Raw genomic sequence first — 14,716 nt, 5'->3', positions numbered from 1 at the left:
AAACAATAAATGACTTATTTTTCTCTTTTGTTACAAAAATGTTTTAATTTAGATGCACTTAAAATTTTAGACTCGGAAATCGTCTAAAATCTAACTTGGTAACAGTTGGGCAATAACTGGATATTGCTCATAATAGAGATCTTTCATATCGGCTCATTCCACCATTCAGGGTACGCTGGTCGCATCGCCGCTAATATTTAAACTCTCACATATATAGTTGCTATGAAAGAAATGTTATTAACCATTATTAGTATAATAATTATAATATATAATTATACAATTATTTTTTGATGCGACCCCAGATTGTGACGACCAATGAGTCACATTTAGAAGCTGAAATGTGTTCCAGTTATTTAATTTTTCAAATTTAGTGAAAACTTATGTTGATTGATTTTGAGTATTCGTAAAAAAGCATTATTTAAAGTCTCTTTTGAAAACCCAAACATTAATTTAATATTGTTCTTGATGTATTGCATATTCATCACGAGAAAAAAGAAAAACAAACTGTTTCTAATCATCGGCGCGAAAGCGTGCGCGGTGCGCCTTTAGGCAAAGCACAGCCCGACACTACGATCGAGTCTAACCGAAGGTGCGTCGCGTCGTTGATTGTTCTCGCAGCGCGTCGAACGGGTTTGACTCCTGCGCGCATAGCAGAACTTGCATCTAAACGTGCTTGCTTCGCATGCGAAAGAGGATGATGTGAGAAAACGGAGAAATATGGCAACGCTCACGCTGCACAGTGATTTCACTCCATACAAATGTTGGCAAAAACCTCTAACAGGTTCCTAAATGATCGTTTTTTGATGTATTTACCTAACTTTGGGTCTAATAACCTTTGCTGGATCATTTGTTAAGTCCTGGCATGTTTTTAGGAGTGGAGAAAAAGAGGGGAGGGTACGTACACCTGTGTTTCGAATACTAGCAGCGGAGGGCGATTTTCATACAAAATGGTCAACTTTGACAAGCTGTAACTTTGTTCCCCGATGACCGATTAAGCTGAAATTTTGACAGTGAACTACAAATATGTTGAAATTGTTATATATTACGTTTGAATATTTTCTACCCACTAGTCAAAAAATTACACTCTAGTTTAAATTGTTCAAATTAACAGCGGTTTTCATAAGAAAATTATTAAAAGCTTTTTAGTGGAATATCTGCACTTTTCAGGAGACGAGCTACTACTATCCCATTTAATTCCACCACTTGTTTGTAACTTTTCAGATACGTATTTTGACCTCAACAGTAAGGTCGTTTTCAGTGTCTCGTACTAACTCGTCTTATGGCAGTTAGCAGTTTTTATTTTTGATATGCTGACCAATTCAAATGACTCATTTTACAATTATTATTACTATTTTCACAGAGACATCTACATGCAAGTTGATAACATTTCTATCAATTGTTTTCCAGATATTTCCAAAACAATAGTTCTGTTATTTTGATTGATTTGATTTTTTAGTGGTTCAAAATATTTGATGTTTAGTTTAGTTTAGTTGAGCTATTAGGTATACTGTCGTTATACGCATATAGCCAACATGAGACAGCCAACATGAGACAGCCAGCATGAGACAAATATGCGTGTCCGCGCCTCGGAATCCTCTCCGACGGCTCTGTGCCTACAACGGCGGAACGGACTAATCCGGATATAGGTCACTGGTTCGCGAATAACAGTCACTAACCGGTACACTGCACTGGGGGATTTCGGTCGGGGAGATAGAAAATCACTTCACTCTACTTGATACTATCGCGATCGCGTGTATTGCTGTACGGTGTGAAGAGACGGTTACAACTAACTTTGTGTATAAAGTGGGTTGGATGCTGTGATGGATATTCTTAGTCTATTGGATGTGCTATTGATTGGGGGCTATTGTGTGTCATATGGTAGTATAATGTGGAGCGTGGGAATGGGGTGTATGGTGTGAAGTGCAATATGGTTAACAATTTGGTGTTGTAGTGCTTAGTTTAAATATACAATTTATTGCGGTTGACGCAACATACCGGCCACCAATGAAAGAAGTTCATTATAATTCGAAAAGTGTGCTTAATTCTAACAAAATTCATATACTTAAGATCTATGGTTGATGATAGCAGGATCAGTGTTGCTGGCCTGGGGGTCAGATATTTCGCCAGTAATGGAGGCGGAACGAGAGTCATCATCGATTGGGAGGAGGCACACCTTCACAATTGGTCGGTCTAGTACAGCACCGGATGCAAGCCTGACATCAATTACACGGACTATTCCGTCCGCGCCGGGATGTACAGCTGCAATGCGGCCCACGCTCCACCTGAGCGGGGGAAGATTGTCGTCCTTCAGGAGTACCAGCTTACCGACTAGAACGTTCGGCTGTCGGAAGAAATACTTCGATCGTTGCTGAAGCTGGTGGAGATAGTCCGTAGACCACGATTTCCAGAACGCCTGGGTTCTCCGTTGATTTCCTGCCAGAGCGATAGCCGATTCTTTGGGATTTGAGACAGGCCGGGCTCGGGGATCGATTGCAGAGCCGACCCAACAAGAAAGTGTCCCGGAGTGAGAAAGTCCATGTCGCTTGGATCCTCCGAGACTGCAGTGAGCGGCCGCGAATTGAGGCAGCTTTCGATTTGGCAGAGAACAGTGTGCATGGCTTCGCTTGGCAGTGCTTCTAGACCCACGACTCTCCGGAAGTGGTGCTTCATGGATTTGACTGCGGCCTCCCAAAGGCCGCCGAACGTTGGTGCGTTTGCAGGAATGAAATTGAACTGGATGGCGGATTCAGCACAGAACGATGCCACTTGCTGGTGGTTGAGCTGCGAACAGAGCTCTCGTAGTTGCTTGTCTGCACCTTTGAAGTTGGTGGCGTTGTCGCAAAACAATGCGATTGGTTTACCACGGCGAGCAACAAACCGTTTCAATGCAGCAATGAAAGCATCGGTGCTGAGATCACTGACAAGTTCAAGATGCACGGCTTTAGTGACCATGCATACGAAGACGGAGACGTAGGTTCGAATCGGCGCAGCTCTTCTTACTGGAGACTTGAGCCAAACAGGGCCGCAATAATCGACACCGGTGTTGAGGAAGGCTCTTGCTGGTGTTACTCGAACTTTCGGGAGTTGGCCCATCAGCTGACATTCCGACTGCGGTCGGACGCGATAACAACGCAAACAAGTGTTGACATGCCTCCGTACCAAGTTACGAAGGTGTAGGGGCCAGAATTGCTCACGAATGTGTGCGATCATCGCGCGAGGACCAGCGTGTAGGAGTTGCTTGTGCACCGAATCGATGAGCAGTGACGTTAGTGGGTGCACTTCAGGCAGGAGTATCGGATGCTTACGTGTAAATGAGTACGAGGAGTGGTTTAGCCGGCCACCGACAAGGAGTAATTCATCATGGATGAACGGATGGAGAGTTTTGAGTGGTGATTTTCTTAGATCTGCTTCAGTTCCAGCCCGAACAATAGCGATTTCGTGGCTGAAGCACTCATCTTGAACGACCTTCACGAGGCCGATGAGCGCCTGATGCAGTTCCTCGGCGGTAAGGAACGGTGTAACTTGCAGATCTATTCTAGTTAACTTGGCACGACAATGCCGCACAAAACGGCGACAATAAGCAGCGATGCGGATAAGCCTCGTCAGTGACGAGTATCGATTGAACAGAGTGTGATCGGGTGCCTCGACTGACCGTGAGATAGCTGCAATTGTAGCTGCTTTCATCTCTAGCACTTCTGATTGGAATTCATTAGATTCTGGAATTGTGAACAGGCTTGGCCATTCCGAAGGGTCAGACGATAGCCAAGGTGGGCCTTTCCACCATAGGGCGACGTTGATGAGCTCGCACGGATCAATGCCTCGCGAGATGATATCTGCCGGATTCTCCAAACCGGCGACATGGTTCCAGATTCCTCCTTCAGTCATTCGTTGAACTTCCGCGACACGATTAGCCACGAACGTATTGTAGTTTGTAGGAGGATTGTTCAACCAGTGTAGAGTGATGGAAGAATCTGACCAAAAGTAGGCCTCAGGTGTAATGTTGAGGCTACACACCACGTTTTGGTACAGCTGGGACAGAAGTACAGCAGAGCATAGTTCCAAGCGGGGAATTGACAGAGTTTGGATTGGAGCTACGCGGGATTTGGCTGTTAGAGACGGCACGCGATGATACCATTCATGCCGGTACTTCGTATGTAGATGCACGCCCGTAGGCATGCTGAGAAGCATCGCAAAATCCATGCAGTTGTATATTTTCTCCTGCACCTGCTGCTTTTACCAAGCGAGGGATGGAGAGGTGTTCGAGAGCTTCTAGACCAAGTCTATAGTTTTCCCACTCGACGTTCAGTGCGTTGGGAAGCGGTTCGTCCCAGTCCAAGTTTGCTTTCCAGAGTTGTTGGACGAACACTTTCGCCCGGATTACCACTGGACCGAGAATGCCCAATGGGTCGAATAACTTGGACATTTCGGAGACGACGATCCGCTTGCTGAGTGGAAGGTTCATGGAGAACTCGGGAACTTTGAACCGGAATGTATCCGACTCAGGATGCCACAATAGTCCGAGTGTGCTAACCGAACCTCGAACGTCGTCGACTTCTATTATCGACCGGTTGTCTTGCAAATCTTCCGGAATTTGGGACAGCACTGCACTAGAGTTGGAGGACCACTTTCTCAGTTCGAAACCTGCGGACCCAAGAATGTTCTGCACACCGGAATATAACTGTACTGCACTTTCCACTGTATCGGAACCGCTGAGGAAATCGTCCACATAGAAATCCTTTCCAATCTTCGACGGGATGTCTCCATCATCACTCGAGTGGTCATAGGAGAGTTGTTGTAGACATCGTGTTGCTAAATACGGCGCACTGGATGTGCCGTACGTCACAGTAGTGAGCTCGTAGGAGCGAGCGACGGAATCTGATTCGCTTTGCCAGAATATCCGTTGAAGATGTCGATCGTCTGGATGCACCCAGATCTGCCGGTACATTTTGGTGATATCGGCAACGAGAGCTATCTCATTCGTTCGGAATCTGACGACGATGGAATACAGTGTGTCCTGAACAGTTGGTCCGACCATGAGACAATCATTGAGCGAGATTCCCGTAGAAGACTTGCTGGACCCATCGAAAACCACTCTGCACTTTGTGGTGGTGCTACTTGGCTTGAAAACAGCGTGGTGAGGAAGATAGAATGAGTGGGGATGAGTGGTGTCTTGTAACGGATCTACGGGAACCATATGGCCAAGATCGATATACTCCGCCATGAAGCTGACATACTGTCCTTTCAGATCGGGATTTTGACTAACCGACGTTGCATCCAATGGTATCGACGAAGAGCGCTAGCTTTGGAGTCACCAAGTTGACTCAGGATGCCTTCCTTTCTAGGTAGGCGCACAATGAAACGACCTGATTCATCATGGGTAGTGGTTTCTGTGAAATATCGCTCACAGGTTGACTCCTCCTTGACAGTCCACGATTGCCAGGGCAGCTCTCGATTTCCCAGAATCGAGTTAACTGTTTGTCGAGATCTTCCGTAGTGCACAATAGCGCAACTGATTTGGCACATCGGGCTTCAACAGTGGTAGATACAGAACCACTTACTACCCAGCCGAGCACGGTACACTGTAGAACTGGATGACTTGATGGAGAACCAATTCCAACTGGCAGCTGACCTTCTCGGAGTAGACTGAAGAAAAGCTGTGCACCGATGACCATATCGATCCTGTGCGGTGTGGCAAAATCAGGATCGGCGAGAGCTATTGTGGATGGGATGTTCCATTTCGAAACATCGAGTGTCCTTCCCGGAAGATCGTTCGTAATCTTCGGAAGAATGCTGAATTCCAAACTGTTGGAGTAGGTGGAATCAACGGAACTGAACGTTGCAAATGTGCACTGGTGACTATTCACTGTGGATCCACCCATTCCGGCGATAACTGCTGCTCGCTTCTGCCGGTGTAGACCAAGAAGCTGGACGACTCTTTCGGTGATGAAATTCGACTCCGAACAGGAATCCAACAGGGTTCGAACGAATGTGGACTTTCCCGTTGGACCGTGAACCTTCACCACGGCAGTCGACAGCAGGACAGTGGAGTATGTGGCCTTCGACGAGCTGGCAGCAGCTAAAGCATTCGAAGTGTGGGGCTGATGGGTGGTGGACGAGATGGATGAGGTGGACGGAGTGATCATGGGAAGCCGAGATGACTCACCGTCAGTGTTAGAGGTGGATGGTTGATTCCTAATTGGTAGTTTTGCTTGGGGTTGGGTGGTACGATCATTGGGGGAGGACGGATGTAACAGAGTGTGGTGCTTCTCGTTGCATCTCCGGCAGGGTTTCGATGAACATTCACGACTGAGATGGTTGGACGACAGACCATTCCAGCATAGTTTCTTCTTGCGAACAGTGTCTTGCTTCTGCTCCAGCTGCATCTGTTTGAACACCTCGCAGTCATAAATACGGTGGGGTTGATGACACACAAGGCAACTGAATTTAGGTGGAAACGGCTTTGAAACGGATGCGGTGTGAGCAACAGAGAGGCGAGGCTTGTCCCGGGGAGGGGAGGGTACCACGCTTCCACTATTCAGTGAAAGCAGAATCCGTGCTTGATCCTTCAAGAAAGTGATCAACTCGCTATACTTCGGAATTTCTTGCCTATCGTTGCTTGTCGACCTCTCCCACTCCCTCAACATGCTCTGACCCAAACGACTACACACCATGTGTACTTAGTAGCGAGCTCCATTGCGTGGTCGGCTCCCCAATGTCGTTAAAATCTTTACGTGGCGTTCGAAATGGTCGACAAGTGATAGAATTGCAGAAGAAGATTCCTTCCTCACGGGCGCAACATTGAAAAGCGAGTTGATGTGGGTTTTGATCAACAGGCGCTTGTTATCGTACCGACTAACCAGAAGATCCCACGCAATCTTGTAATTGTCCCCGGTAATGCTCGTGGTATCCAGCAGACGCTTGACTGGGTCCTTGAGCGCCGCCAGCAAGTAGTGAAACTTGTCTACAGCTGCCAAATCCTTATTATTGTGGATCAAACTACGATAGGCGTCGTAGAATGGGATCCAATTATCCATCTCACCATCGAATGTGGGCAGATCAATCTTCGGTAGTCGGACGACAGAGGAAGAAACGTGAGACGCTTGGGCAGAAGGCGTGCTATTCTGCTTATTCAATGTGAGAAAATCCCGGAGCTTGTAATACAAGTCTCCATATCACTGCGCTTCTTGACAAACGTCGCCTTCGTTTCGGCTTTCTCCTCCATGAGTAATTCCACCTCAATGGACACGTTTACAAAACGATCGTATAATTGATCCAACCTCAGTAATCTTGAGTCGATCTTACTCTGATCGACCTCGGCATCATACTCATTAACGAATGTTTCTATAGTTTTGATGGCGTCCACAGTGACACTCATCAATTTCGAGCGTTCTCGAAGCGCCATTTTGCTTCCTCAGAACGCCACGAACAACAAAACCACCACAACCCAAACAATTACAAAAACTACGATGCCGGTCCACTCCACCAATCCAAATTCCAAAAAAGTTACTCTACTATGGAGTACTCACCGTAGTCTCGCCGACCCAATACTACCACACCCTACTCACGATGGCACAGGTTCTGACGCCCAAACCTGGAAACGGGATGGCACAGGTTCTGACGCCCAAACCTGGAAACGAGATGACAAGGTTCTGACGCCCAAACCAAGAAACGTGTTGGCACAGGTTCTAACGAACAAACCTGGAAACGGTTGTTCTAGTTTTAACGACAAACCAGAAAACGAATGCACTATTGGGTTTTATCGCTCTACCCGTAAACGGTTTCACTGCACTAGCGCTTTTCTACCACCAAAATGTCCTCTTTGGACCACTGTGTACTGTGCTTTCTTTCTGGTTCAATTATTCAATTGTCCAGTCCAGAGTCCATACAGTTCACTCTTCGTCACACACACGGCGATCTGATGAGAATCACACGCGACCCGGAATGCGACGGGAAATCCCAATCTCCACCGACCAAATCACACCGAAGTCCCAGCACCGATCACAAATCGGAGAATTAATTAATTGCCCCACAATAAGCAATCAATCACCTTTCCCCACTTCACTGTATCTGGTCGCACATGCGACAACAATTGCACTACCAATGTGCGCTTGTTTCTCACTCGAATGGAACGATAATCCGGTTCGAACGGACCAAAAGATGTCCGCGCCTCGGAATCCTCTCCGACGGCTCTGTGCCTACAACGGCGGAACGGACTAATCCGGATATAGGTCACTGGTTCGCGAATAACAGTCACCAACCGGTACACTGCACTGGGGATTTCGGTCGGGGAGATAGAAAATCACTTCACTCTACTTGATACTATCGCGATCGCGTGTATTGCTGTACGGTGTGAAGAGACGGTTACAACTAACTTTGTGTATAAAGTGGGTTGGATGCTGTGATGGATATTCTTAGTCTATTGGATGTGCTATTGATTGGGGGCTATTGTGTGTCATATGGTAGTATAATGTGGAGCGTGGGAATGGGGTGTATGGTGTGAAGTGCAATATGGTTAACAATTTGGTGTTGTAGTGCTTAGTTTAAATATACAATTTATTGCGGTTGACGCAACAATGCGTATGACGGCAATATGGATAAAGGGTATAAAGCATAAGATAATGATTTTTAGAATTAGATAACTTATGGATGTTTATTATGTATTATTATGTAAGTTGCAAGTTATGTAAGTTGATGTAAGTTGTTATGTAAGTAACTGAGAAAAAAAGAGTTCCCTTAAATTTTTATAATTACTGACCTACCTGATTGAATATTTTCTCTGAAATTTAATTGTATTCGCCGAAATTATTAGGTATTTTTATATGCATTCTCGCAAGGTTTTCTCCCAGAAAAATATCGAAAGGATTTTACAAACGAATTCCTTAAGAAATTTCTAATGGAATATCCGAAGAAATTCCTGAAAGAATTCTTAGAGGAATTCTCGAGGGATTGCTCAGATGAGTTTTCAAAGGAATATCTGAAGAAAATGGATTTTCCAAAGATTTTCCTAAAACAATATCCATAGGTGTTCCTGAAGGAATTCCTTCAGAAATTTTCATAAGGTATTTCGGAAGGAATTTCCAAAGGTATTCAAGAATTCGTGAAGGAATTTCCGAACGGAATTTCGAAAATAAATTCGGTGAGAATTTCCGACATTCTTAAATTTCTGGAAAAATTTCTTTGGACATGCCTTCAATATTATTTTTCCAGGCATTTCTTCAGAAAATTCTCAAGAAATTACTTAGAAGATATATCATAAATTCCTTTGGATATTCTTCTAGATATTCTTTTGAAAATTCAAAGAAGGAATTATAAGAAATTTTCAAATTCTTTTAGGAATTTCCTCAGAAATACTTTTAGGAAATCCTTCGGAATTTACGGAAATTTAATTAAAAATACTTTCGGAATTTTTTAGAAGAAATCCTACCAAATTTTCTTTGGAAATACTGCTGGAATTGCTCTAGTAAAAGTTTCTCTTCCAAAAGTTTCTCAAGAAAGCCCTCCGGAAAATCTGAGAAGAAATTCCTTGAATTTCCTCATAATTTCCCGGAAGCAACTTCATCAAGGAAGTCTTTCGAAAGTTCTTTTCCGGCCATTCGTCCGGATTTCTTTAGCAACTTTTCCAAAATTCTTTTAGACCTTCGGAGATTCCTTCTGGATAATATTTTGATCATTCATTCGGGAATCTCTTCAGAAAAACATTAGGAAACTCTTCCAGAAATCTTCCGGTTATTTCATGAGGAAATTCCTTCGAAAATTTCTTCAGAAATATCATTCAAAATTCCTGCTGGAAATGCTTTGGGATTTCTGTCAGTAACTTCTCCGAAAATTTCTTTAGGATTTCCTATCTCATTTTTTATTAATTTTCCGGAAGAATTTTTTCAACTAAATTTTCCGGAGTAATTTCTGCAGATATTTCGGAAGAAATTAAAACTTTAAGCCAAAAAAAATCTAAAATATCGGGATTGCAGTCCCCCCAACATCATATGTCATCGGATATTCTCAAGTATTCCTTGGGAATTTTTATTTACCTTGCTTCAAAATTTTTGATCCAGGTGATATTTTATGAATTTACCTAAATGTTCGTTCGTTAAATCCTCCAGACATTTTTTCGTAAAAAAATACCCAGGAATTGATTCGGTTAGTCATCCAGCATACCTTCAAAAATTCCTTCAGAAATTCTATCATAAGTTTTTCTAAGTAATTCATCGGAAATTCGTCCAGTGACTCATTACAAAATTCCTCAAAGAATTTCTTCGAAAATCTTTCGCAAAAAACTTTAGAAATACCCTCAGAAATTCCTTTGAAAATACCACCTAAAAATTTTTTTTTCAGAAGGTCGTTTAGCAATACTTTCAGAAATTCCTCCAGGTCTTCTTCTTATTGGCATTACATCCCTCACTGAATCATTGTTGCCTCGCAGCTTAATGTTCATTGAGTACTTCTAAAGTTATTAGGTTTTGTAAGCCAAATGCTCAGATCAAAAAACTTCAACGATTAGCGACCATCTCAATGACAGGTGCAATGAGCAGTGCACCATCAAGTGTACTAAATGCTTTACTGCCACACTTAAAATAAATCACCGAATTCGGTAAAATTTTACCGAAATCTCAACAGCGCTGTTCGCTGTTCGGTGAATAATTTTACTGATATTCGGTGATTTTGACAGTTCAACAATGGAAAACATTACCGAAAATCTGTAAGATAATTACCGAACAGTTCTGCTGTTGAGATTTCGGTAAAAATTACCGAATACTGTGAAATGAGTTAAGCGTGTGTACATGCTTCCTCTGCATCAACTTGTACAATTAGAAGCTGAAAAGAGTGCTTTAAGGAACATAAGATCCAAAACCTCTTAGGGGTCCCTTGGGGTCCCTTTAAGGGTCATCTTAGCATTCTAAAAACTCCAGTATAAACTCCTAGTAATAAACAATGAAGACTGAATGGAGAAAAAGTACAATTTCAATCGACTGTTCAAAGTAATTGATCCTGGGCGCAATACATGGTTAAATGGAGGACCGAAACTTCGCTCAGGATCAATTACGTTTTATACAGGCGGTTCAAAACTGAACAACCAAGTGGGAGCAGGAGTTACTGGCCCTGAGATAGACATATCGATTCCCATGGGAAGTTGGCCATCCCTATTCCTAGCGGAAGTTCACGCAATTCTAGAGTGTTCTGTAATATGTTTGCGTAGAAATTACAGACACTCACATATATACATAATGTCCGACAGCCAAGCAGTTTTGAATGCTCTAAAGTCGGCAACATGCACTTCAAAACAAGTTTGGGAATGCATTCAGTCCCTCCAAAAACTGTCTTGTCGCAGCCAAGTCAATCTATATTGGATTCCAGGACACTGTGGAATAGATGGTAACGAAAAAGCCGATATGGTGAGACTCGGATCATCAAGTCGGTTTACAGGACCGGAACCTTTTTGCAGCTTGTCAACTTCTTCTCTTAGTATGGACCTGAAGGTATGGGAATCCATGAAAGTTAAAACCAATTTTAGGAACACTACCAATGTCAAGCAATCTAAACGTTATATCACTCAAAATGTTTCCATGACTCGCAACATTTTAGAATTATTTAAAAGAGACCTAAGCACTTTTACGGATCTCATTATAGGTCATTGTCCGAGCCGATATCATTTGAAGCTTATAGGGAAACTTCAAAATGATCTATATCGCTTCTGTTACATAGAAAAAGAAGATTCGGGGCATCTGTTATGTCGTTGTTCGGCAATTTTTTGATCAAGCTGAAAGTTCTTCACCAAGGGGCTTATAGAACCACTTGAGGTCGGTAGAACAAATCCCAATTCGGTGGCGCATTTCATTCGAAAAGCTGAGCCGTGTTGGGGAGAAGATGTTAGTCAAACAATGGCACTCACCTCCAATAGCGATACGCCATATTGACATAGCTAGAAAAAAGGGGAATACATTACCCCCATTCCAAACACTGCGCAGAAAGTGGATAATGTGCTGTCCCTGCCTTCCAGGTTTTATTTCGATACCTATAAATCTCGATATGTTCCTCCTTTGTTGGACGAATGAACGAATATACATGAGGTGTCGAACCTTTTGTCCGAATGTCTTTTGGCCGAATGATTGAAAAACATATCTTAGATTATGATTAAAGACAAATGAGTAATGGAAAGTACATAAAGTGTAAAGCGAGAAGTGAGGAATGAGACATTTTCACATCTCATAATTGGAAGTGAGAAGTGAAGTGACAAGTGAGAAGTGAAAAATTAAAAGTGAAGAGTGAGAAGTGCGAAGTGAGGAGAGAAAAAGAAGAATTAAAAATTGTGATATTTTTCCTTATTATTCTTCTTCCTTATTCCTTCTACCTCTTTCTCTGTTTCTTATTCCTTCTTCCTTCCTTCTTCTCCTTTTTCCTCCTTCCTTTTTTCGTTCTCCATCTTTCTTTTTTCTTTTTCCAACTTCTTTTTTTCCTTCTTCTTTTTTCATTTTCCTACCGCTTCTTTGTTCTTTACTTCCATCATATACTTCCTTCACCTTTCTCTCTTATTTCTTCTAGCTTATTTCTTCTTCCTCTACCCTTCTTCAATTTTCCTTCCTTCACCTTTCTTTTCCTTCTTTCATCTTCTTTTATATTTTTCCATATTTCTTAATCTTTTTACTTCTCCCTTCTGTAATTATCTTATTTCCTTCTTCCTCTTTCTTCTATCTTCTTCCTTCTTCATTCTCCATTCTTTCTTCTTTCTTCTCTTATCCTACTTCTTCCTTCACTTCTAGACATTACGCTTATCACTTTCCAATTATCATCTCACTTCTCACCCCTTCTGCTGTTTTCCTCACTACACTCTCTTACTTCTCATTTCTAAACTATCACAACTCACGTCTCACGACTTGCGTCTAACTTTCCATATCTCTTTCTCCATTACTTACACAAATCATTTATCACTTCTCATTACTCATTTTTCTCAACTCTGTGAGTACAGAGTCACAGTATCATGACTTCTAAGTGTTTATAATCACTATTCACTTCTCGCTTCACTTAATAAAGAAACTAGTTTTAACTATTCGGTCAAACGGTGTTCGGCAAAGTTACACTTTGGGCATTCCTTGGAAAGCCATTCCGTAACTTAATAGAATGTTTGAATAAAATTTCTTTTTTAAAACAAGGTTTTTAGAGAAAAATCTAGAGAGTTTTGAGAGATTCGCCTGTTCGCCGGGCCCTCATTCCTTAGAAAACCTTTGGTTTCTATTTGCTCGTTGGTGTTATGAAAAGGTAAACGATTCGAAAACATAAATATGATTCGTATTTTAAGCCGAACACTTTTGAAAAAATATTCTGTCAAAAAAAAAACAAATTTTTGAAGTAATTCTAGAGAATGACCCGTACTGTCATCTCAAAATACATTATCATGTATTTTTAAGATGTTTATGCTAAAATATTACCAAATATTGATGGAATACTAAAGTGGGGCAATTTTTATTTCGCACCTTTTTTTTCGTGATTTTCTTCATCGTTAGTGCAAATGGTCAACATTAGTATCAGTGTAATGCAATGGAAAGTTGTGAAACAGTTGAGGTTACACCATGAACTGAAATTACCGTCAGCTGTTCATCATAACAGAAAATATAAATTAAAAACTTGGTGGTGTTTTTTTTATTTCGATCAGTGTACTCATCACAATTGAAGGTCAAGGTAATATGGGTTTTCAATTTACCCCATTGCACCAGTGTAAGTGGAAAAACTACTCCTTAAAAGTCGAAACCACTTTTACAAATTTCAAGGGATTGATTGAAATAATGCATAGTAGGGTGGTTCAAAAATCGATTTTGCTCCACAACGCCCATTCCATTGTGACTCATGTTCTGGATGACCTCCGAAAATTTTATCAGATTTGGGTAAAAACTTATCACAAGAGCATAATCGATTCTTTCACTTTTGCGCGGTTAGTATCCATATAGCCAAATTTCCCATATCATGAGAAAAAAAAAATCGGCCTCAAATTGTTTTCCACACGAGTCACAGATCAATTATATTCGAGAGCGACCTGATTCCTAAAACAGTTCGTGTTTGAGTGATAAAACTGCTTACTTTTCCATACCAATGAAATGAGTGCTTTAATGACCATTATGCAACTCAAATGAGTTACATAAAATCCATTATGCAACTCATTTGGGTACTATAATGAAAATGCAACATCAGAACAGTAGTTACATGACTACATTTTGCTGCATAAGCTTGGGTATGTGTTCAAATAGTGTATTATCTGCGTCGCGTTATAAATGAAATAGTTTGATAAACATGACGTTAATTTTTTTCCAAGGACAATTAATTTATCGCTTCGCTGTTTGTCGAGCTATGCAAATTGGGAAGATAAAATAGAACCCAATTGGTCCAAAAAAATATGATTTATTGGCAAGAATGATCTTATGAAGTAAATTAGACTGTATAAATTTGGTACAGGTTTATCATATTAAAGCCCATTTTTCGTTACTGAAAAAAAGCGTGTGTAACACGTTGCAAATCTCGATTTTTTCAGCACTCGTAGTATTTATTTAACTCGGCAAGCCTGTTGGATAAACATACAACTCGTGCTGAAAAAATCATCTTTTTGCAACTAGTCGCACAAACTAATATTTTTAACACGTTTTATAGAATAAATGCTTATTTGTATATTCCTATGAAAAACTTATTCAGGCACATCGCGCAGAACCTGTTTACATTCACCTTATTGAAGTAT

The 14,716-nt window shown here is 41.7% G+C and overlaps 2 protein-coding genes across 5 annotated transcripts in view; both read right to left on the bottom strand.

Annotated features, from left to right (window-relative positions):
* The window catches only part of LOC134218490 (actin-binding LIM protein 2), an 81,140-nt gene that overhangs the window by 54,056 nt on the left and 12,368 nt on the right, over nucleotides 1-14,716 (bottom strand). The gene's annotated exons all lie outside the window — the stretch shown is intronic.
* Nucleotides 2,329-3,684, bottom strand: LOC134214732 (uncharacterized). The gene has a single exon (XM_062694053.1). The coding sequence runs from the start codon at nucleotides 3,682-3,684 to the stop codon at nucleotides 2,329-2,331; it is 1,356 nt and encodes a 451-aa protein (XP_062550037.1).

Source organism: Armigeres subalbatus, chromosome 2 (genome assembly GCF_024139115.2).
Source record: "Armigeres subalbatus isolate Guangzhou_Male chromosome 2, GZ_Asu_2, whole genome shotgun sequence".
Lineage (NCBI taxonomy): Eukaryota > Metazoa > Arthropoda > Insecta > Diptera > Culicidae > Armigeres > Armigeres subalbatus.
Note: the sequence above shows the minus strand (reverse complement) of the source record. Positions and strands in the feature narration are given on the sequence as shown.

What these genes read in the sequence shown, in the direction of transcription:
- LOC134214732 (XM_062694053.1), bottom strand. Translation starts at nt 3,684, where the DNA reads ATGAAAGCAGCTACAATTGCAGCTATCTCACGGTCAGTCGAGGCACCC.